General features: G+C 49.3%; 2 protein-coding genes across 2 annotated transcripts in view; both read left to right on the forward strand.

Annotated features, from left to right (window-relative positions):
• The first annotated feature begins 1,147 nt into the window (after nucleotides 1-1,147).
• Nucleotides 1,148-24,878, forward strand: part of ROGDI (rogdi atypical leucine zipper) — a 177,691-nt gene continuing 153,960 nt past the window's right edge. Inside the window, exon 1 of the mRNA XM_065411890.1 lies at nucleotides 1,148-1,159. The gene's annotated coding sequence lies outside the window, so the exon portion shown is untranslated. The remainder of the gene's footprint in view (nucleotides 1,160-24,878) is intronic.
• PPL (periplakin) overlaps nucleotides 6,454-24,878 on the forward strand; it is a 53,278-nt gene continuing 34,853 nt past the window's right edge. Inside the window, exon 1 of the mRNA XM_065412018.1 lies at nucleotides 6,454-6,515. Coding sequence (XP_065268090.1) covers nucleotides 6,454-6,515 — 62 coding nt within the window. The remainder of the gene's footprint in view (nucleotides 6,516-24,878) is intronic.

Consider the following 24,878-nt stretch of genomic DNA (forward strand, 5'->3'; position numbering starts at 1 on the left):
AGCAAGAGGCAGCAATGGAATGAATGTATGGAACATAGATGGCCAGTGCGGATATTGGATACTGTGGAGCCAGCATAGGAGGAATAGATTCGACAAAGGGGTTATGAAATTTTCCTAAGCTTCAATGACTGAACGTTCAGAGCCAAATTCTGATCTCATTTACACCACTGTGGATCCAGAATAACTCTACTGACTTCCATTTTGTTACTCTGAACTAACACAGTGTAATCCCTGGCCCTTTAGATTAAATTCATCCCTGGTGTCAATTCATTGACCTCAGGTACATCAGGGATGAATCGGACCCATATAAAACTAGATGTCATGGTCTGCTTTGACTCAGCCTTCAAGCCCAGGCAGCATCTTGTGATTTGCAATGGTTCTCTCTCGCTGAGGGGTTTCCCCAACATCTGAACCAGACCTCTGGGTTTTTTTCACCATGTCTGAGCTTGACGATCCCCTTCCTCTCCAGCCTGGAGACCACCATTTTAATTCTGAGCCCCTGATCCCATGTGCCTGGGAACATGGGGCTGATCCAGCAACAGGGAGTGGGGGAGAGAAGCCATCCCCAAGGTTGCATCACTGTATTGACCATCAGGTGCTTGTACACAATGAGACACTATTTTTCTCCCACAGCATTTTGGAGCTCCAGTAGGCCAGGAGTCAGATCCCTAAGGCTGCTCCAGAACTCGTGTGCACGTCACTGAGTCCCACCAAGCCATAGGCAACACCATAATCCTTATTCGTTCACATCCCTAGTGCATATTAGCCCACAGAGTGAGGAACAAAAGCATCTCCTGACTCCTGTCCACCTATGCCATAGCACTGGTACTAAGCCACTGACCCACGGAGTGAAGGGCCCAAATGTAAACATAAGACATCACTTTGCTATACACCGCTTAACACAAAAACCACAAGCCATTGCTTGGAGCTCTGTGCCTTTGAGAGCCGTGCAGTCTGCATGAACTTGGCAAGTCATGGAAGCCATCCAAAGCATGACCAACCCTCCAGCAGACTGGGGTCTCCTGCGTGGTAAGGCCATCCCCATGTCCTGTTGCACACACCAAGCCACTGAAAGGAACAAGACCAGTTTCCATCTCTTGCTCTCAGTCCCCCTGCTCAGATGTTAGCGGGCTGAGGGTGTGGGGTGGTACGCGGGGAGGTGTGGGAAGTGGGTTTGTGGCTTTCTTACAAATAGAACTCTTGATTTGCATAACCACCCTGGAAACGCTCCCCAGCACTGGAAATTCTTAGCATGCCAAACGACAACTGTTTCTCCATTGAGGATGCAGGCGTGGGAGCTTGAGACGATTGTTAGGTTTGATTCACAGGGTTTTCAAATCCTTGGTTGGAATGTGCTACAGGAAGGCAAAGCATTATTAATTTACAAGGCTGTAATACACTAACTGTCACTAAGGTCCCCTGCTGCCTTGGTACTAGACAGAAATCAATTGTGATGTTTTCAGGTGTAAAAGATAGCAAGTCAGAGTCGGGCAATGAACTCTGTGGGCCCAGGAAATCTCCCTTGTTTGTTCTGCCTTCATGCTTCTCAATCTTCAGGCCTGTGGTCTCTGGTTTGCCCTGTCCTGCCAGAAGAAGATCCTCCCTGAGCTGTACAAAACTTGCTGAGAGAGGATTCCCATATACTGTATATTGCCTGGTCCAGTCCAAATGGATTATTTGCCTGCAGTAGGTTTGGCTGGTTAGATTTGCTCCCCTCCCCACAAAGAGCCTGAGGCTGCAATTCACTGAGCACCTTCAACTCTCCTTATAGCTGTCACGCAGCACCTCTATGGATTGGGCCCAAAGATTTGTAGTGTGTTACACACACTCATGGCCCGCGGGTGAACCACTGGCTTGGGGAGGCTAGCCCCCAACCCCGCCCCTTCAGCCCAAGGCCCCGCCCCTTCCACACACACCGCCGGAGCCCAGACCCCCCCACACTGCGGCAGCTGGCCCTCACCCCAGGCTAGCGCCCCCAGCCCCAGAGCCGGGTGGCCAGGCAGCGCGGCCCCAGTGCCAGGAGGGCAGGCAGTGCAGCCCCAGGTGGGGCCATAGCACAGGGAAAGAGATGCCTGCAGAGCAGGAAGCAGGAGGGGAACTGGGAGCAGAGGGTGGGTGGGGCCACACCTGGCTGTTTGAGTAGGCTCAGCCTATGATACCCAATACCCGCCGCCCATGACTCCTTCTCCCCCTTTTCAGTTAGCTTCATTCTCTGCTGGCTCTAGTTTCCTCTTCTTCCTCCTCCTCCTCCTCTCCACCCTAGGGATGATTTCTTTCCTTTCCACCCCTATCGCTAGCTTGGCAGCACCTCACACTATTTGTTCGGTTCCCCTCCAGGTAGGGGAGTGACGTCACCTCCCGTTAGCACCTCAAATCCCCTCTTTCATTGCAAAATGCTGGCTAATGAAATAGTTCTCTCTCTAGCTAGCTACATGTGCCAGCCTCACTCTGTCACTGGCAGCCAATATGGAATGGGATAGATGCACCACAGATCACAGACTAGGGGCACTGGAAAAGGACGAGCAGGAGCTCTGTGTTCATTAAACCAGCTTCTGGCATGCTCATTTCACTTGTCAGTATTGCTGCTGATTATTTGTTAATCGAGCACTAGCAATGGAGTCAATGCTGTGTATTACAGGAGGAAAGATTGAGAGGCAGATCCTCAGCTGGTGTAAATTGTCACAGGCCCCCAGCCTCAGCATTTACCCTGTCCTTTCTCATCCCTGTGTTAATGTTAAGGGGAGGTTAAAGCACTGGCAGGAGACCTGCATTCCCACCTCTCCCACAGACTGCCTGGCAGGCCATGGTCAAGTGACTTCAGCCCAGATCCTCACAGGTACTTAGGCTCCTAACTTCCACTGAAATCAGCAAAAGACTTAGAGGCTTGGGCCCATTACTGCTCAGTGACTCAGTTTCCCCATCTGGAAAATGGAAGTAACGTTTACCTTCCTCACAGGTCTGGTGAGACTAAGATTTCTCTGGGAAGTGCTCCAAGCTCCTCTGATGGAAGATATTGTAGGAGTGAGAAGTATTATTTATTATAAGCAAACCCACATGAACCTGTCTTTAACACCCCTGCTCATATACTGTTACCCTATTTACATATGTAGATTGCTGGTACCTCCAGATGTGGAAATAAAGACTTAGCCACATAGAACAGGTATATGGGAGCATCCCCATCCAATATGTTCAAGTCCTAGTTAGCTGCTCAATAGAGCTGGCAGAGCAGGTTTCCTTATCCCTTCTACATCAGCACTACCACTGGTACCTAACTATATCCACTCTTAGTGGTAGTTCACAAGCCAGTTGCCTCCAGTGTGGTGGCACAAGTCACTTTTCACAGTACCAGGAGAGAGGCATGTTATGGTGTGATACTAGATAGCTGGTTGCCCCTGGGTTTAGCATGTGGTTACTGTGGAGTAACCCCAAAATGCAGCAGTTTGCAATAATGCAGTAAATACCTTGGTTGAGCGTTTCACTGCAGACTAGGAGATTTAGACACATCTCCTTCATACACCCCCTTTCCCGGTCTCCTGCCCATGCAGATCCCAGGGTCCCTTGCAGGGCTCTCTGAGGTCTGGAGAAGAAGGGGAAATGGTGCAATGGAATTAGTTGACGCTCCCTTTCATGTGAGAGGGGAGAGAGCTGTGCATAGAGAGGCAAGAGGTCCAGTGTTTAGGGCACTAGCCTAGGACTTGGAGGGATGGGTTTGAGTCCTTGCTCCACCACAGACTTGCTCTGTGACCTTGGGCAAGTCACTTAGTCTCTCTGTGACTCAGCGCCCCATCTGTATTCCGTGGACAATAGCACACAAGGGCATTGGGAGGATGGCCACATGAAAGACCGTGAGGTGCTCAGATACTGCAGTGGCGTGATAGACCACTCAGACTCTATGCACAGCCCTATGGGGCACAGTCCCCCACCTTGCACACGGGGAGGGCAGCCATGGGACAGTCCTGAGGCTGCCAAGGCCTGCATTTTTCCACGTTGGGCAGCGCAGGGAGTGCATGCCAACGTTACACAGCCAAGGTGATTTAAAATTATTAATTAACAGGAGTGTTAAAAGAGACCATAGGTACAGCATACATACACCCATCAGCACGCCTGCACCCTGGAGGAACCATGGGGCTCTCTTAAAAGGATCTGAATTTAATTCAGATCAACAGGCAGCTCTTTGGAGCTCATGTTTTCCTGCCGACAAATGAGCCTATAGCTAAACAACCCAGTGTCCTTTGGCCTGTCAGAGTCATTCATTATCCCACCTCTCCCTGAGCCGTATGGGGGGGAGAATGCATGGGCCGCGTTTGACAGCTCTAGCAGCCGTGAATGATTGGCAATGCTGGGGAGAAGGAGCGGACTCTTTCAGCTCCTAGAAGAATCCCCTTGAAAGTTTGATGAGGAATGTGACACTAGGGTTGCTGCCATGAACTTCTGTAGCAGCTTTCAGCCACGGGGCCCCCAGCCCTTTCCTGGCACTCAGATGCTAGGGCAAGGGTGGTAGGAGAACCTGAATAGAACAGAATTGGAGACATTAAGGCCAGAGTCTCATTTCTATTACCCCTCTTTGCGCTGCCCAATTGATGTAAAGGGGCCCAAGTGCGAATGAAAATCAGGCCCTTTAGGTACGTCTATACAGCAAAAAACCCAACCTCACAGCAGCAAGTCTCAGAACCTGGGTCAGGCTCATGCTACGGCGCTAAAAATAGCCACGTAGATGTTCCAGCTCAGGCTGGAGCTTGGGCTCTGAAATCCACTCTCCAGGTGTCTACACGGCAGTTTTTGGTACCCTAATGCAAGCCCCACAAGCCTGAGTCTGCAGACCCGGGCTCCAAGCCTTGCTGCCGTGCGGTTTGGGGGGTTTTGCTGTGCAGATGTACCCTTAGTGAATGAAGCCTCTCAGCTTCTTAGTGTGGTAGATCGGGATCATTGTCCGCATCCACAGACAGGCCATGAGGAACAGACAGGGTAAGGACAGAATTCTTAGACAAGCTACTCCTGTTGGGTGCCTAACTTGCCACCACTTTGGCCTGATCTTCAGCAGAACTAAGCACCCGCAACTCCATTGAACTCAATGGGCGCTCTCAGAAGTTGTCTCTGTCTGGGGCTCACACCCAAGAACAGAGATAGCGAACAAATCCCTTGCCTCTGTGGAAGACGTAGCCGTTACCAATTTGCCCACAGTCACATTCTGCATCAAATGGGTGACATCACTGAGAGCAGGCCCCATCCCCTGCTCTAACCACTCGACTGATCTGCCTATCAAGCACCACTCCTGACCAGTTCGAACACATGCATCCCACCCAGTGCACAGGGAATGGGCCTATTTCTGATCTCCTGTGCACTGGTGCATGACTGGATGAACTGCCCTGATATCATTGGAGTTACAGTACAAGTGGAGAATCAGGATCAGTACCCCAATCCTGCACTGACTTGCCCTCGGGACCTAACCTGTGTTGGAGTCGGCCCTGATTAGGGCTACACAATCCTGTAATCATTTGTTTAATCTCACATGGCAGCAAAATCCAGACAGAACAGTTGCTCCCAATTGCTTAATTATACACACACTCCATTTTATGGAAACAAGACTCCGTTATCAATTTCCTCCATTTTTCAGTTGAAAACAACTTGTCATTTTGACGTTTCCTTAGATTTTATTTTATAAAGGTTTTAAAAAACTCAAAATCAGCATGAAGTGTTTAGTTTTGGGTTGAGTGAAACATTGCACTCAACCTACAACTTATTAAGAACATAAGAACGGCCGTACTGGGTCAGACCAAAGGGCCCTCTAGCCCAGTATCCTGTCTTCCGATACTGGCCAATGCCAGGTGCTTCAGAGGGAATGTACAGAACAGGTAATCATCAAGTGAGCCATCCCCTGTTGCCCATTCCCAGCTCCTGGCAAACAAAGCCCATTTTCCAAATTTTTCAGAATTGCCAGGGAACTGAAAAATAATCAGTTACACAGCTCTAATCTCCACTTGTTTGGGGAGGCACATTCTGGGGGCTCGATCTATAGTCATTCCCTGCCTCTGTTAACAACAGGATGACAATAGACTGGAATGCTTAATTCCTGCGAGTGGCTGTAGTAAGCCCTGACCTTCACTCACACACACGCAGAGATTTATATTGCTCATCATCACGTTTAGTAACCTCTGCTCTGCTCGAGGCAAAAGCAGACTGGGGAATTGCATGTAGCTCCGCCTGTGTCAGTGACATGTGTGGTAGGTAAGCACCACCTTCTGTGGGAGAGCCCTACCCAGTTTAGTGGGAGAACTCACCCCTGGAGTAGTGACAGAGCAGGACTGGAGGCAGCTACAAGTTTCCCTGTTCCTTCCTTCCCAAGAAGTGCACTGTACCTGAAGGATCTAGCAGCAACCTCCTTCAACCAGCTGGGGAAGGAGCTGGCAGCCAGCATTTTGCACTGAGGCAGCTGCTAGCACCAGGGAAATCACGATGAACTCTCTCTTCAGGAAAAGAAACAAAGGGAAATACAGCCCCTCGGCACAGAAGAAGAGGTGAGTACTCTGTGTTCCTTCATACTAGGCTACTGGCGTTGCCAGCCATTGCAGCCTGTAGAAGTCAGGCTCTCCTTGAGCTGGGAAGATGCCGATTATAAAGTGGAAAGGTAACAATTAGCAATTCCTACGTGATCCTTGGAGAGAGTAGAACCAAGCCGATCTGTAGCCAGGCTTCAGAGCAAGAGCCCGGCGAGCAGGTGCTAGCAGGGCATCTGAGAGGTGCAAAGACCACAGACGCACAGCAGAGAGAGCATTACTTTGCATGCAGCTTTTCTGGGGATGCACAGTGTTAGGACCAGTAGAACTGGTGCTGCTGTTTCCTTTGGCTTCCCTGCTTTTCAAAATAGTGCTCGTTGGGGTTGTCGGCACATTCCAGAATTTAATCTCTCCAGGGTGTGGCCATACCTCTGTGTCTCCCCTTCCTTCCCGCAATGCTGCCATGCACCTTATTTACGTCTCCTTGAAAGGGCCAATGCCAAGGCAGAAGAACATGTCTCGATGTGTCCAGCTTAAAACATCAACCCACGCTGATTTGATAAACAAGAAGTAATATATTCTGTGCACAGGGGACCGGTGCCAAAAGGAGACACCCACTGGGCGCTGTGCCAGCTCTGGCCAGTGGGCAAGGGAAATCCAGAGGCCGGGCTATTAGAACGCTGCACAGTGCTACCAGGGCAAGTGCTGCAAACGTTCGGTGGCCCCCATGGGGAAGTTTAAAGGGCCTGATCCTGTGAGGGGCTGACTGCCCTCAAACACCCATTGATTTCAATAGGAGCTGAAGGTGTTCTGCACTTCACAGGATCAGGCCCTAATCCCTTGGCAGAGAGTCTGGCTAGAACAGGGGTGGGCAAACTTTTTGGCCTGAGGGCCTCATCAGGTTTTGTAAATTGTATGGAGAGCCAGTTAGGGGAGGGGGTTGTGGCCTGGCCCCCACCTCCTATCTGCCCACCCCCCAGACTCCTGACGGCCCCTCTGGGACCCCTGTCCCATCCACACACATCCCCGCTCCCTGTCCCCTGACTGCCCCCGGACCCCCGCCACCCCATCCAACCCCTCCTCTAATTCCTGACAGCCCCCCCGGGACCCCTTCCCCATCCAACCACCCCTTCTCCCTGTCCCCTGACTTCCCCCAGAACCCCTGCCCCTGACTGCCCCCTACCACCCCATCCAACAACCCCTCCTTCCTGACTGCCCGCCTGGGATCGCTGCCCCCATTCAACCCCCTGTTTCCCCCCGACCGCTATCCACACCCCCTCCCCCGACCACCACCCCAAACTCCCCTGCCCTCTAGCCAACCCCCCTGCTCCCTGCCCCCTTCCCGCGCTGCCTGGAGCACTGGTGGCTGGTGGCGCTACAGCCGCGCCGCCCGGCTGGAGCCAGGCCACGCTGCCTCCGCCACCACGCAGCAGAGCACCGGGTCAGGCCGGGCTCTGCAACTGCGCTGCCCCAGGAGCTCACAGCCCCGCCACCCAGAGCATTGCGCCAGTGGCGGAGCGACCGAGCTGAGGCTGCGGGTGAGGGGGAACAGTGGAGGAGGGGCTGGGGGTGAGCCTCCCGGGCCAGGAGCTTTGGGGTCGGGCAGGACGGGCCCACGGGCCGTAGTTTGCCCACCCTGGGCTAGAAGCACCTATTAGCAATGAACTGTGTCTGTTAGTACATACTGAAACCCTGTGGTAAACAGGCCCGTGGATGGATTATCCAGTCTCTACAGTGAGCAGGCAAATGTACCCTTGGAGAGCAAAGCTCTGTCTAGGGTAGAGAGCCAACCTGTTGCTGATACCCATCGTCAGCCATCCAGATAGTGGCGGAAACAGTTTATCCATGAGAATAGATGGCACAAAGCACCTGCCCCCCATTACAGAGCAGCTTGCTTGGTTTGTATCCCAGGCTCTTTCCTCCATGAGGTCTTGTTAGCTAATCTATCCCGCTCTCAGTCCTTTTTTTAGTTACTCAGCCCTTGTGCCATGATCCCCAGCAGTTACAGAGTTTGTCCCATCCTCTGTGATAATCAGGCCCACTGCTGTGGGGCAAGCCTCTTTGGGAATGTTGATTTGGGGGCAACAGGTGAATTACATCTGCCAGGACCCAACCCCGCCTCCACTCTATTCTTCCACTCCGTCCCCAGCTAGGATCCCCACCGCCTTCTAATATTCCCTGGTGTAGGATCCTTGCCATCCTCCACTCCACAATCAGCTCCACCCTCTGCTCCCAGCTCCAGGACCTTCTCCCCCAGCATCCCCCCCTTTGCTAACAATGATCTCTCTCTTTTCTCCATACACCCTCCCTCTAATCTGGAGCTCCTTCAGGAACTCAGAGGAACCTCTTATCTCCCCCACCTCCTGCATCCCTGGGCACATTCAGAATTTCCATGCTAATGGAGGATGACATTCCTGATCACTCCTAACAAACCCCCAGAGAAAACTGAAAGAGAAGTTGGCCCGATTCCTCTGCAAAGTTGAATGGAAACTCTTTTGTTGTGTTGCTGTTCTTGGAATTGTTAAAGGTTTCCCTGACGCGCGCCTTTGATAGAACCCTGGTGAGATCCAACAAGCCTGTCATCTGTGTGAGTTGGTTTCTTTTTTAAAGGATCGGTTATGGAGAGGCATCTAGGGTGGAGACTTGGAAAGGCCCTCTGTTTTTGTGTTATACTCGGTCTCCTTCATTAACTCAAACACACCCACTTCAAAATGAGAGGGAAGGAACCAGCTGAAAAACACCCTCTTGGCAGCTTGAGTTACACCGTGCTCCCACAGGCCTGGCAAGCCAGAAGGCCACAGCTAGCCAGGTGCTAACTTATAATATCCAGATGAAAAAAGGAATCAAGACAGAGCCAAGCAAGAGAATGGGGTGCTAGGGGTTAACATTTCCAAAGGGCCTTTGGGGGGAGTTTACACCAGCAAAAATGAACTGCAGGTGCAAATCAGAGTACTTGCACCTCTACTTATCCTGATTTGCCTTCACGGGCAGGTAATTAGAGGTGGAAAGAACCAGATTTGCACTGATAGCTGAACTGGGGGTAGAGAAATGTGTGTGGAAATTGCACTCAGAAAGGAAGCCACTGTTTTGATAAGAGGTCCTTAAGTGACACCCAGCAGCAGAGATATTAGCAGGGGAAGTGATGCAGCTTTGGAACTGCAAATTAAATACAACCTCTCTCTGGTGATTTTATTTTGCTCCTGAATATATTATGCAACCTCAGAGGGGAAGCTACTGCTCATGTAATATATTGAGTACACCAAGAAAGAGCTTGTTGGCCAGCAGGGCTAGGCAGAGTGGATCTATAAGGGAAAAGACGACCTGCCTGAGGGACAGGAGATGGACTTAAATGGAGAGACAGTGTTGTTTAGAGGGATGGCAAGATAGTAGAGCTCAGTCACAGTCAGTGAGCTGACCAACAGCGGCCATTAAATTCCTCTCGAGTTTTCCTAGGCTGATGGCTGCTTCTGTGGTTGAGGGAAGCAAGGTGATATTTTTTTCCCTTTCTATTGCAATTAACCCTACACTTGACAAAGTACCTCTTCTTTTAGCTCGTAATGGGGTCAGCATGCAGCAAGTTAAGTTCTCTTGCCAAGGACAAAATATGATAAAGGCTAGATCCTAAGGTATCTTTACTCCTTCAGAATCCATGGACTTCAAGGCCAATTTTGCCTGCATAATGGCTTTGGGATTTTCCCCCATTTTTTCATCTCTCAGATTATAAACAAGCAAATGTGTTAAAGCTGTAGAAGGCTGAGGGGGAACAGGGTTAAATAGGGTTCCAGTGTTCCTCCATGCACAATGGAAACGATGCTAAAATTCCCAAGAGCCAAGGTTAGGCTGCTGTGAAGGCTGAATGATTCATTGTAGCAAGGAGAAGGAAACCTGGACTCTCTCCAGCCTCCAAACCCAATCTGAGCTTGCAAATTAAAACTAGGGATGGATGGTTTACAGAAGGTTCAGAACTTACAATTGATTCAGCAAAGCAGAGAAGTTTGACTCTTGTGTGGCAGCTTCTCCAAACTAGCCAGACCCTTTGGGTAGGCAAACCTGGCCTGGAAATCAACAGAGGATGACGTTGTCTTATGGGAATCAGAGTTTTTGGTACTCCTAATCAGCCAGGAAGTTGGGGAGAAACAGGCTGTCTTGCTGTATTTTGAGGCTTCTGATATGCTGAGCTAGATCAAAGCTATAAAGTGAAGAGCCAGGAAAATGATTTTGGGGGGAGGGGGAGGAGGGTGGAAGCTAAATTAAACTTTTTCAAACTTTTGAAAATTCAGTTCAAGTTGTAGGGGAAGATTCTGATCGGTTCTTGTTTTACCCCTGGTTCCGTTACACCCCCGTCTCCTGGCTCACCATTACCCACTCACGCTACCTGGCAGGGCACTCTGCCTTTTGCCCAGGTTTAGATTTTGATTGTTGAGCTACTTGCCCAGGCCTGCAGCTTGTATCTAACTGCTACCCACTGAACTCACCCAGCTCACTCACTCATTGCTGCTTCACACACAGAGATCTTCCTTCGGTAAAGGAAAACCAAGGATTCAGTCTCTCTTCAGCCCATGAGCGAGTTGCAGAGACGATGAGATACAGAAGTGTCTCCCACGAGCGAGAGAAAAGCTGTGACCCAGTTAGCACCAATACTGGGCGTTACAGACAGTATCAATAGCTAGCTGTTATCCCTCTGCAAGGCCAGGGGGATTGGGTGGGGAATGACAGGGGTTAAGAGGCTCAGGTTTGAACCCAAATCACCCTCTCTTCAGATGGGGTGTAATGCAGGGACTCTGGTTTAACCTGAACTGGCAACCCCTTGGTAAAAGTCTCCAGCTGAACATTCATTCCAGGCAGTGCTGCAAACAGGAAAGCCAAGGGGTGCAACCCAATCCAGAGGAGCTCCTAGGTCACGCCAGCCCTCTCTGCCCTATGAGCAGCAGCCCTTACATTATTCTCATAGGAGAGTAGCACTCTTTTCCTTTAAAGTGTTACACTTAAATAGGCTCAGCTGCACAATTAACCGCCAGCTGGGAGTGCCTCCGTGAGTAGGGTTACCAGATAGCAACTGTGAAAAAACGGGACGGGGGTGGGGGATAATAGGCGCCAATATAAAAAAAACATCTCCCAAAACGGGACTGTCCCTTTAAAAACAGGGCATCTGGTCACCCTGTCCATGAGCCATCTCTGAACCCTGCCTGGGAATTAACCTCCACCAGCACCAGCTCCTTTTGGCTTGCACTTCCCCCTGGGAACACTAGTAGGGCAGCAGGGGAGCCAAAAATACCTATGGATGTTTGGGGAAAGCTTTGGTGGTCTCTCCCACTGTCAAACAGCATCTCCTCCCAAATGGGGCTTGAAAGATATATACACACACACACACACACACACACACACACACACACACACACACACACACAAACTTAGCATTCAGGCAATCCAAAACAAGACGGCCCTCTACGCTCATCACGGACGTTACCCAGGCACTGAAAATGGAGACATTCGATCCTGCAAACTTGACCCCTTAAGTATTAAGCGTAGGTGTATATAGGGCCTGATCCAGAGAGCTGCCTCCTGTGGTCTGCTGGGCATCCTCCCCTCTGCTGGATGTCAATGGGAGAGGAGGGCCTGGACCCAGAAAGCAGGATGCTGGATCTCCTGCTGGGAATACTTTGGATAGACACACGCAGCAGAGGGAAGGCTGGGCGAGGCTAAACAGCCCTGGCTCTGTGGGTGAAGCGCAGACGTATCGTGCCAACTCGCAGGGTTTTAGCACCAGTCTCACACTGTGGGGGGTTTTCCACCTATGAACCGCAGCTCGTGGAGTCAAGTGATGACACAGGAATCGCAGCTTTGATATAACAGTTATTATTGGTATTACGGAAGGGCTTAGGAGTCCTTGTTGGGGCCTGGGGCCCCACTGTAAGTGTCTAGCCTTCAAGGGTGTAGAGGAAGGCTTGAACCGTGCCCTGGAGGCTCGGAAGCCAAATAAAAGGAACCCCGAGCTGTTTAAAATCTCATGATTTTAACCAAACTAGTGATGGTGGGAGGGGCAGTACGGCACTGGCTCACTCCAAAGACAGTGATTGCTGTTTGGTTAAGTGAGGTTTAGTGCTCAACTGGTGGGCCTAGAGACACCAGTCCAGATCCTCGGCTGCTGTAAATCAGCAGCGGGCCAGTGAAGTTATGCCAGGCTCTGGCTCTACCAGATCCAATAAACAGCTATAACAAGGGTCTCCATAGCGCCGGCTTCCTCCCGCTGCTTTACCGGCGTGCCCCAGCCCTGCTCTGGCCTCTCGGGCTGCTCACAATTTTAAATTGCGCTAAGTTCCGGAATGAAGCGGGTTGGAGTAATTGTTCATTGTTCCACACGTCTCTCTGCACCGTGCTTCGCCTGCCCGCTGCAGGTGAGCTCCGTATAAACGAGGCCTGATTTAGGCCGCCTGTGTGCAACACTGATGTGATGTGGACACATGAACCGTTTGTTGTTCAAAGCAGAGTTTCTCATGGTAAAAAAATGAAGGGAAACCAGAACTGGGCTGCTTACGCTCACTAGGCTAAACCCTGCTCTGCTGCCTGGGTGCAGCCTTATTGAAATCAATGGCATTGCACGCATGTAACAGAGGACAGGATATAGAGTCCAATCCAATATTCACTGACGTTATTAGAAAGACTCCCATTGACTACACTGGGCATTGGATCAAACCTTTTGCACACTGGATCTTATCTTTATGAAAGGCCCTGTGTACTGTGTTGGCACACTGGCCTGCAAGGAGAGACCCCTGAATTACACACCACCATCCCCCTTCCACCTCCTCTGCCCTGCACAGCTGAGGCACTATCCCTTGCCCTTTATTTTTGAATTTAATTCATTTTACTCTGTGCCATGGTTGATGTGCTGAGACATAACTGCATGGGGCAAGCTGTTGTGGGGGGAGCTGGAAGTTTTGGCAAAGAGGGTAGGGAATAGTTGGAGTTTCAGAACTCAGGAAAGCAAGGAATTCACATTGGATTTTGGCCCCTGGGAGGAAGCTGAGGCTTTTGGCATTAGGGAGGGTGGAGGTGACTTTAAATGGGGGAGTTTGAATTCCTCATTCCCATCCCTGGCAAATCTTGAGAGCAGCTAGCAGCTAGCTGCCTGCTGCACCCCATCCCAATACCTGCCACTCAATGCAACAGCTTGATGAGCCTGCTGAACCATACTGACATTTAAACAATCACCATTAGGTTTCAGAGTTAACGACACATCAGGCTGAATGGGAGCATCAACCCCCTCACTCAGAACTATTGTTTTGGGCAGTCTTTAGACTCAGGTAGATGCCAGTGCATTGCTTTACACTTGGAAGGTTACCTTCCCACCCAGAAAGGGTGGACACTTTTTTTTTTTAATGAAACCTTAGATTCTATTGATCAATTACCCAAGCTGAAAAACGAAGGGAATTATGTGCCCACACAATCACCTCAGACACAGGGCCTTGTCTATACAGCATTCTGGAGAACTGGCTCTGAGCAGGTGCTGGACTTTCAAGTGTCTCTACTTGCCTAGAGGAGTGCTACAGTCATTAGGCTGGAATGTGGACCAAACACTGTTTTAGTACATATAGATAACAACTGACAAACACCATCTGCAGTAATTAATCCTCAGAATGCTTCCAAGGTGGGGAAATATCATCATCCCCATGACAGAGATGAGGAAACCAAGGGAGGACAGGTTAAGTGACTTGCTCAAGGACACAATGGGAGTCACTATGAGAATGAAAAAACAGCATCTCGGAGTTTCTGACTCCCAGGCCTGTGTTAGGCTCTGGGCCCGACTCCTATTTCAGTTACCCTAGTGTAAGTGTGGAGTAACTCTTCTGAGCCCAGTGGCACTACTCTGCATTTACAGCAGTGGAAATAAGATCAGAACCTAGCCCCATCCCTCTCTTTCAGGCTGCAGGGATTTGAGTGTTAAATAATAGCACATTCTCTAGCACAATAGAGCCCCAACTTTCATTTTAATGACACCACCACCTACCTCTTACATAGGGTTTTTCATCAGTGGATCTCAAAGCACTTTACAAAAGGAGGTCAGTATCATTAGCCCCATTTTACAGATGGGGAAACTGAGGCACAGAGCGTCGCGGTGACTTGCTCTAGGCCACCCAGCAGGCCAATGGCAGAGGTAGGAATAGAACCTCCATCCCAGTCCAATGGACTAGGCACGAGGCCACTGAGTGAGGCTTCTAGGCATGACTGTAATACAAGTAAGAAATAGCTAAACACAATTTCAAAAAGAAGCCAGTACCCATCCGAGCATTTCTTGCGGATAACAACTAGCCAGAAGAGCGATCCACTGCCAACGTAGTGCCTTCTGGAGTGCTAACCTCCGGCTTGGCTGACACCAGGGAGTTCTACACTTTTTACAGCTTGAGTTCAAAAGCCAGATTGTGTAGCTGGGGTGGGAAGAGACACGTATCATCTGTGGCTCAGACTCAGAGGGGCGGGCACACACACACACATACACAGGCTAGTGCGTTACATTTAGATTCTGGTTTACTTACACTAGTGCAACTCCTTGGCCTTGAGTGCTTGCCCATTGAAGACAACGGAAAAGATCCCGGGAAGTCCTTCCAATTGATAACACAGTTCAGTTCCTTTGACTTAGGGTCCTGTGGTACCTTTAAGACTAACAGAAGTATTGGAGCTCCAATACTTCTGTTAGTCTTAAAGGTGCCACAGGACCCTCTGTTGCTTTTTACAGATTCAGACTAACACGGCTACCCCTCTGATACTTCCTTTGACTTAACTCTTTAGAGCTCAACCAGAGAACTAAAGGTAATGGCACCACATTTGTTTTGTAAACTTGTGAACAGCCTCCTTGGACTGGGGAAACATCTTCTCTTGCTGAAGACCGATGGAGGATGAGGATTATGGAGCCTCCACGTGAAAGGAAAAGATCGTGGCAGTTAATGAAGTCAGGATCGAGATAAATTGTCAGCACTACAGATCTTGAGCACAAGTCTGCACCAACTGACATTCTGTACAAATCCCATTGAAATCAAGGGGTCTGAGTCATGTCTCTCTCACACCTGTGTAAGTCAGGAGTAACTCCAATGAAATCAGTGGCGTTTACATCAGCATCAAACGTGCACGTGAGAGGAGAATCTGGCCATTGACTCCAGCGGGGTTTGTGGGGGGCGTAAGTCAGTGCAGAATTTAGCCCATTATACAGAGAGGATTTTATCCGATAGCTTGAAGCCTGCTCAGAAACATCTGTCAGGCCAGATGTGTTAAATTTGTGGATATGGGCTGAATCCAATGCATTGACTTCAGTGAGGTTATGCCAGAGAATTAGACCCTGGATGTCTTCATAGTGAAATCCTTTCGCCTGCTCAGATAATAAAACCATGCAGAGCTGTAGCAAACCCCCCAGGTACTGTAGGTATTGAAAGAGTCACCAGAAAGGGGCTGATTCTGCTCTCACTTACGCTACTTTTATGCCAGGAGAATTCCATTGACTAGTTTCATTGATAGTGACTCACGATTTACCCCAATGTGAGAAGAGAATCAGGCCTGATGATATCAGACACGTGAAGTCAGTAGCCCACTGTGCACTGGCTAATCATGATTTGAAGCTGCAGCTTCTACAGTGCGGAGGACCCCAAGGAGTTGTAAGTGGCGTAGTGTGGACAGCATGCATCAGACTACATGCCCCATAATACCAGGGGCTTCAGCATGGAAGTGGAAATGGTATTGCAGAAGAGGAAGCTAAGGGATAGCCAGCTAGGAAGAGAGCTGCTTAAATGAATGGGTGTCGGGAACCATAATGAAGAAACTCAAATGCAAAGGGTGCTATTGGTATTGGACAGATGAGTGTTACAGTAACACTGAGCCTTCTGGTGCTAGTCCCAGACATGGCCAAGGCCACAATGGGATGGCTCATGTTCCAGTATTGGATGTAGAGCTGACCCGTTCCAAAAGGGCACCAATACTCCATTTGAAGTTACTGAAAGTGTGGCTAGTTCTGCCTGCCTCCCCCACCTGTGGGGAAGAAGGTCCAGGTACAACACACCTGGGCTGTGGAGGAAGCTGCATGATGGGAATCCGTCACAAAACAAGAAAGACGCCCTGTCACCAAGTCCGCGTGTCAAACCTTATCTGCTCTACGTTGCTATTGCTCAGGCGGAGTCACTCCCTTCGCTTTGACGTACTAATTGGACAGCGCAATGGAAAGAGCAGGAGCAGCCACGATTATCTAACCCCCATTCGGTGAGCACAAGATGAACTGGACACCCTGGCTCAATGGAGCGTGTCCATTCACGGGTGCTGAAAAACTCCACTCTGATAGCAAGACATTTAGCAGCATGCCTGTCTATGGCTAGCGGAAACCCACACGGACCCCATGTGTCCAAACACCTGACCATTCCTGGTGCATCATTCCTTCCACTCCTTGGCCGTCATCTCCTTGTCCTTCCCCGCAGGCTCCTAGCTACCTTTCTCCATAAACACAACAACAATTATCTATGCATTGGACACCAGCTTCACACCCACACGCAGGAGTTTGCTATCGCTTTAGTCCCAGTCATCCACGGGCGCGTCCCTCCCAAGGAAGATGGTGCTGTGCTCTGTTAGCTCTTACCTGTTGTATTTTACTTCATTAACTTTTAGATAGGAACAAGAAAAAGATTTGGTCCATTACTTCCCTTGGAAATATTCCTCCCCTCCCCACCTCATACAAAAGTGGGGCAAGTAAATACCTAAACCCCACCCCTCCTGTATTATATTCGCAGTGAGACCCAGAGTGGAGAGATGGTCTTGTGATTAAGACACTGGGCTAGGACTCCAACTTTGCACCAGGCTAGCTGATGTTGGGCCAAGTTAGTTGATTCCTCAGGGCTTTGCTTTCCCATCTGTAAAATAGGAACAATAGTACTTCCATTGTCTGACTTGTCTATTCAGATAGATAGCTCTTTAGGGCAGGGAATGCCTCTTCTCATGCACAGCACCCATACAGCCCAAGGTCCCTTGGCCAGGGCCTCGAAGGGTACATCTGTACAGTGAGCGACAGCAAGTCTCTGCAGCCGGGCTGACAGCGTTGGGCTTGCAAGTCTCACTCCAAGTGCTAAAAGGAGCTGGGTAGAGACTGCAGCTCACTCTGGCTCTGAAGCCTGGGGAGCCTCAGTGCTAGATTTTAATTTCACCGAAGAGTTACTCACATGCGTAGGAGTCGATGGGATCATAGGGTGGATAGAAACCAAATCAAAAAGCCCTGTAGTAAATGCAACTATTCTGTGCTTCCTGTAGCTAAATACAGAGCCAATAGTGTAATTCTACTGAAGTCAATAGAGAGACTGTCACTTATGCTTGAGCTGAATTTGACCTGTCCACTTTCAATGGAACGGGCGCTCTTTCACACAGCTTCAGCCTGCGTGATGAAAAGTAGCCATGTGCTGAGATATCAGTCATATACATCGTTCTTAAGGCTAGTCTTTTTTCCATGGCTAAAACTTCCCCTGTTTTTGTAAGCCAGCTGTCAAGGGAGGGATTTTTCCCCATTGGGTAGCAGTAATAATAACAAGAGAAGACGTAGTAACACATCAAGATTGCAGGAGTGAATGTCAACACCTGTCGAAACTAGCACAGGGGATAATGCAGAGCCATTTAAAACTGAATTGTAGTGTCTTCCCACCAAAATCCAGAACCTTTTGATTTTTGGACAAATCCCCTATAAAGTCGGATCCAGTTCCCAGTGGGAGTCTTTCCATGGATTAGAGCAACCTGAAGCAGCCTGCTCTGATTTCTGTTGGATGGCATTCAGTTGTAACCCAGAGCTGACTTGTGGTCAAAAGCGACCTGCAGGACATCCATGTGAATATTCCACTATGAGATTTTGAGCAATGAGGAAGCAAAGGGAAACTCAAGAAGACAATGAAAGCCCCTGAAGGGATTTCCCAGCACCTGTCATCAGGTGTAAAGCCGGAATGCAGGATCATATCAGAGTGTGTGAACATGTGCACATTCCAGAAATACCTGACCTCTGGACTTCAGGCATTTCATCAGTCAAATGAGAACACTTTGGTTCAAAATCCTGTGTGATTATACAAAGGAACTAACAGCAGACAGAATTCTTATCAGCTTAGGAGGCCGGCTGAAACTGCTTCATAGGCATGCAAAATATTAAGGATTGATTTGATGCACGTGAGCATGTTGCAGATTCAGGCCCTGATCCTGCACATACATAATCTTTTGCGTGGGAACAGTCCCGTTAATTTCAAAAGCCAAAAGTGCTAGAATCCTTTGTCAGACAAACATAGTGCCCTCTCAAAGTGACAGCCAAGTTATTGGGTGGGGAGGAGATAAAAGTAGGAGAACATTCCAATGACCTTTCATGTTACCAAATGGCAGTAAATGGCATATTAGGTTTAAATCTCGAACTAGGCTGGAAGGCTTGGGGGACTGGTAATGAGATAGGGAGATTTTCCCAGTTCTAATCCAGCCAAGATGCTAGGGAATCAAAATGGTTACCCTACAAGGAGGAGTGGCCTTGTGAAAGGCATCCAGTTCACATCATGAGACCCACCACTTTGTTTGGCACTAGTTCACCTGCCTGTTGCCAGTCTTAAGAGAAAAGCCAAAAGCCGAATGAACTGTGAAAATGGAACTTCCATTCCACCGTAAAGCAATCCCTGTCGAACAGGGGTTAACTTCTTGTTGCTGCTGCCCAGGGTGAATAGAAAACTTCAGTCTCCAGAGCTGAGGAGCAAGATGGCCAAGGAAGGAGAGGGGTTCTGGACAACTATGGGGTCCATCCACTTTCAGTCCCTTGCCAGCTCATGCGTCTGGGCAGAGCCGTCCCTTGGGAAGGGCGAATCGGGGTGACCAATCCGGGCCCCGCGCTTCGGGGAGCCCCACAGGCCGGTGTGATTGGCCGACGCGGTTGGTCCTGGAAGAGATGAATCCATCACTTCCACCCCAGGCCCCGCACCCCCTAGGGATGGCCCTGTATCTGGGCAGAATTCCTCCAGGTAGCGTCTGCCAACTTCTGGGACCCCTTCTCAGAGGAGCCAGCCTCCACGTTCTCAAAGGCCATTTTCCAATGAAAAAAGGAACATTTTTCAAACAATGATGACTAGCTCTATAGGATCCTAATCTCATTTTATCCAAAAGACCTACCTGTAGGAACATAATGATTGCCAGGCTGGATCAGATCAACAGGCCACACTGGTGGAAAATGCACAAATAACCTGCCATCAGCAATTATGTAACAATCTGCCCATAGGACAAGCTTCTTCCTAGCCCCTCAATAAGTTGCCTTCTGCTGTGGAACAGATGGGCTTAATATCTATTCCAAACTTTATTTCCAAATCATTAGTACTGTAGTGCTGGATGTTCACCCTGGTTACATTTCAATCCCCCAACTCCCTCACTCGCCTATATCCTTGTGCATCTAGAGTGATTTTATGTCCCCCCGTGCCATTCCATTCAGACGATCCAACCTCCACTTAGGGCTCATCCACAAATTTTCCATCAAAACTCTTTTTACTCCCAGTGGAAAATTGGATCTTTAGTAAATGGACATTTTCATGTACAGCATACACTTTCCTTAAAATTATTCAATTTTTGGCAGAAAATGGAAAAGCCTATTTTTTTTTCTGTTTTCATCCAAAAATAAATGTTCAGTTTTCAACAAAAAAAGAAGGTTCTTTGTTTTTGTCCAATTTTTCCAGGGAGTGAACAAACTTTTTCCAATCAGCTGTAGTTTCACTAAACATTTCCTTACATCTTTTGGAACTCTCCAATGAAGACTTTACTCCAGTACAGCATATCTAAACTCATCTGGCAGATCACTTCTCCAAGTGGGAGAACCATCTTACTGATGACATGTGGAAAGAATACAGGGTAAAGAAAACTGACTTCTCAGGTTCTATCTTACAACAACAATGATGTGTATCCCAGTGCTGCACCAATCATGTGCTTGTATACTATACATCCATGATGCAGGAACCAGCAATCAATCAGGCCACATCTTCTGTTCTGATTCTCTAAAGATACATAGCTGACTCATGATGAGCAAACAAGATGCAGAGATGATGTTTAACAGGTCTTCACCTCCTTACAAATCATTCTGTTGTCATGTTTTATTCCTGAATCTAAGCTATCGGAGAAACAGGTCTAGTGTAAATTATAAACACGACTAGTACTTCTTTACAAATATTTACCTACCTGGGTAGATTTGTTGATTAAGAGGTATAGAAATAAGATGAAATTCTTTACACTAGGCCAAAGGTTAGATCTAAAGTTTAATTAAAATTCAGGTGGTTTTCCCCATTCGTTGTCCTGTAACATGTTCTGTTGCAAGTTTGGGGCTGGAAGATTTTAGGGTCAGGGGATCAACCATAAAACTCACCTTACAAACAGTGGAAGGTTTTTGTTAGATTTCCCTGAGCCAGACCCTCAATTGGTATAAATCAGAGCATCTGCACTGAAGCTAAGGAGCTGGTCTCTAGTTTAAACTGCAGTCTGCAAATACCCATTGTATTGCTAAAGTGCTTGCTTGAAGGAAGCAGAAAACCGAGTGGCAAAGAGCTGCCAACAACACATGAAAACATGTTCTCACCTGCTCCAAACAACAGCTTCACAAAATCTTCCTGTACTTGTCTTCTGCTAGTTACTTCTAACAAAACACCTGTAAGGCTAATAAAACGTTTACAAATTACCATACAAATTGTCCTCTCATTACACTCACTTCAGTGGCCACCTGCGAGGAGAATTTGCCCCCATGGTGATTCAGCTCCTCCTTAAAGGGGCAGTTTCTGTCCCTTGTATCTCAGCTCCTTAGTCAAAACTCTTGTATCCTCCTTGGGAGGTCTTGTCTCGTTGGCTTGTACTGTAGCTTTCCTCTCCGTTATATAGCAGCAGTGTGTGCGCATGTTGTCGAGGCCCGGGCAGTCTCTTTCTGTTCCAGACGAGGGGTGGATTCCAGACTCAATGAACATAACTTTGCCATTCCCCGCATAGGGAGGTCCTTATTCAGGGCCAGATTGTGCCCCCAAGGCCACATGGGAAGGCATCCCTCTGTGCCCAGATCTCCCCTCTTCCATGTGCATGGGGAACGAATGGCATCACAGCACCATGCCTCCCCACTTCCCAAGACCCCACAAAAGGCTTTCTAGGAGAGGGATCAGGACTGGGCAGGCAGGGAGTAGGGAATGGGCAGCCCTGCCTTAGGAGAAGATGGTCATGGGGGAAGGAGAGACATGCTGGCCCCTCTATTAGCCCCATGGAGGCTGTATTCCCTGACCCACAGAGTTCCCTCTGAAGTGGGGACCCCATTAAGATGGGGTCCTAGAGACAGGTAAAGTCAGGTGGTGTCCATGGAACTCTATAGGAGCACATATTGGGGGATCAATACGATTTCGAGATGGGCCTGCAGATCATTCCACTTGGCGGGGGGTGGGGGAACAAACCCTGCCCCAAACGGATCAGTCAGGGACCTGAGCCCTCTCCTGTGGGTTTCGCTGCAGGAGGCAACTCTCTGGCACTCAACCCTCATAGACAACTCCCATGGAAGCCAAGAGCTGAGTAACAACCCAGCAAGGGGCACCGGGCTTGGCCCATGCACTGGACGCACTGTTCCATCAGACCAAGGGGAGACTGGTCTCTAATCGGACTGGACGTCTCAGCTGTGGAGAGGGTTTAGTTTCACTGTTCAAACTCACTCTTAGGCAGTGCGGGGAAGCCCAGCAGAGTATCTCCAGCCTAAGCCCTCTGTGGCTGCAGCTTCAAAAAACCAGATCAGTGCATCTCTTCTCTGAATTGTTTAAAACAGTCTAACCCCAAACCAAAAGGGCCATGATCTCCTCCTTTACCAAGGCTCCAGCCAGTAAACCAACAGCCTCTTCTCCACCTCTCCACGGGAAGCAATCCAGCCACCAACTTAATAAAAAAAATACAAGCCAAGCAAGCAAAGCATGGCACAGTCCCATTGTCCAGGGTGACTGCGTGCCACATCTGCTTTTCATTAGCATTGCGTCCATTTGTTGTTCCAGTTGTAGTTATGAAACAAGCCTGAGCATTTCCAGCAGAGAGCAAGCTGGCGCCAAGAATCGCTGCATTTCCCAAAGGCTCTGTGGTCAGAGAGGACTCCTGAGTGCCGCTCTTTGGGAAGCACAAAAAGGTTTCCCCTGCAGGTTTCCTGACATGGCCAAGCCAGAGCATTCTGGTGAATGGTCTGTGACACAAGCCAGAAAGCTTCACTGGCCACCAAGCCTCTCAGATGATCAGGCTGATTCTGCTCAGCATTGTGGCATCAAAAGTCTTGCCGGTGGCTTGGAGAGACTCTGGAGCTGTGCCCAAGATGGCAGTAGCTGACGGCACTCTTCTTGCGGTGGGCAGGCCTCTGGGCTGCCAGGGGAAAGCATGCAAAAGAGTGGCAGCTACCACGGCCTTGGAAAGTTTGCAGGGCATGCTCATCGCCACCCCATGTCACCAGCAAGATGCTTGGCAGGCAGGACAGCGACGACTCCCCAAATCCACATGGCCACGCCCCTTCTATTTTATGGCAGCGATTCTCAACTGCCACGCACCTTGTGCTTTCACTATGCCTGGGCAGAGTGGGTATGAAATCCAGGCACTCCACAATATAGCAGCTTATGTCCATTTTGCACAGGTGCAAATTATGATTCAAGGGGCAGTGGAGAATCAGGCTCAAGGAGCTCAAATGCCTGTGCAAGTGGGAAGGGCTGTGTATACCTTCTCTGTCTCACCTTGTGTGCCATGCAGGGGCCCACAGGGCCAGATCCTAAGCTGGTGCAAATCAGTGTAACTCAATGGGGCTATGCTGATCTACACACCAGCTGAGGATCTGGTCTGTCCTGTTTGGAGTTGCATTAATACACGTTCTGTTGGTGCTCACATCCTGTTGCAGGATCTTAGCAGCAGGGGCGGCTCCAGGCACCAGCGCACCAAGCGTGTGCCTGAGGCGGCAAGCCGGGGGGGATGGCGTGCCGGTCGCCGTGAGGGCGGTAGTCAGGCTGCCTTTGGTGGCATGCCTGCGGGAGGTCCACCGGTCCCGCGGTTTTGGTGGCAATTCGGCGGCGGGTACGCCAAAGGCGCGGGATCAGCAGACCTCCCGCAGGCATGCTGCCGAATCCGCATGGCATGCGGACCTCCATGCTTGGGGCGGCAAAATACATAGAGCCGCCCCTGCTTAGCAGGCCCAGACAGCCAATAACTCGCCATTTCCCTCATCACTGCAGAGGGATTTTCAGCACCCTTTCCCAGGCTGAATGAACGGAACGAACATAGCATACTGCTCACAGGGCGAGGAGTCAGACAGTGGAGTCGACGGTAAAGGGAGATGGGGGAGACATTGCTTAAAGCCTCTTAGACTCATAACTGGGACTAGTTAGAAAATATGAACATCCGACAGGCAAGACGGTGCAACGCACCTTTCGACCAAACCACCATGCCTGTAAGTCTCGGTACAAGCCTTTCATGATTAAAGCGCAGAATTATAAGATCATAAGACGATCATTTGCTTTTCTCTTCCTCCTAGGATCTCAAAGCACATCTAGTGCTCCATCTCCAAGGGCTAGGCCTTATTAACAGCCATTATTAATTAATGAACCCTCAAAAATGCCCCTTTGTGGTTGGGAAGATGTTTTATCCCCATTGCCCGTCTGTAGCCCACAGAGATATGGGAGCAGGTTCTGACCTGCTTGCCCATGGTGAACAGTAACTTTGCTCCACCGAGGGCCCCAGCAAAGTCTAGTGGGCTGATCCTTACTCACTCATGCTGGTTTTATATCAGTATCATTCCACTGACTTCACTGAAGTCATTCCTGGTTTTCACTGATGGAGGCAAGTGGAGAATCAGGTCTTCTGGGGCCCCTTGTGGAGTAAAGTGCTACATAAGCAAAGGAAGGAGCCCTAACAGGATCTGGCCCAGGTGATGTGCCTAAGGTCTCTCAGTGATTCAGTGGCAGGTCTAGGAATCCTGGTTCCCAGTGCCCATCTATAACTAGGACCCTACCAAATTCACAGCCATGAAAAATGTGTCACGAACTGTGAAATCTGGTCTTCTCCATGAAATCTGATTTTTTTGTGTACTTTTACCCCATACTATAAAAGTATCCTATACTATATGGTAAAAGTATACAAACGTACACAGCGCTGCCTTCAGAGCTGGGCACCCGGCCTGCAGCCGCTGCTCTCCGGCCACCCAGCTCTGAAGGCAGCACAGAAGTAAGGGTGGCAATACTGTGACCCCTCTACAATAGCTTTGCAACCCCTTTTTGGGTCGGCACCCCCAGTTTGACAACTGCTGAGTCTTAAGGGCTTTACAGGATTATATTTTGCCATTTTTAAATACATATTCATATTTTGTTACAACACCCTGAAATTTAAGAGTTA

This window comes from Emys orbicularis, chromosome 10, assembly GCF_028017835.1.
Source record: "Emys orbicularis isolate rEmyOrb1 chromosome 10, rEmyOrb1.hap1, whole genome shotgun sequence".
Lineage (NCBI taxonomy): Eukaryota > Metazoa > Chordata > Testudines > Emydidae > Emys > Emys orbicularis.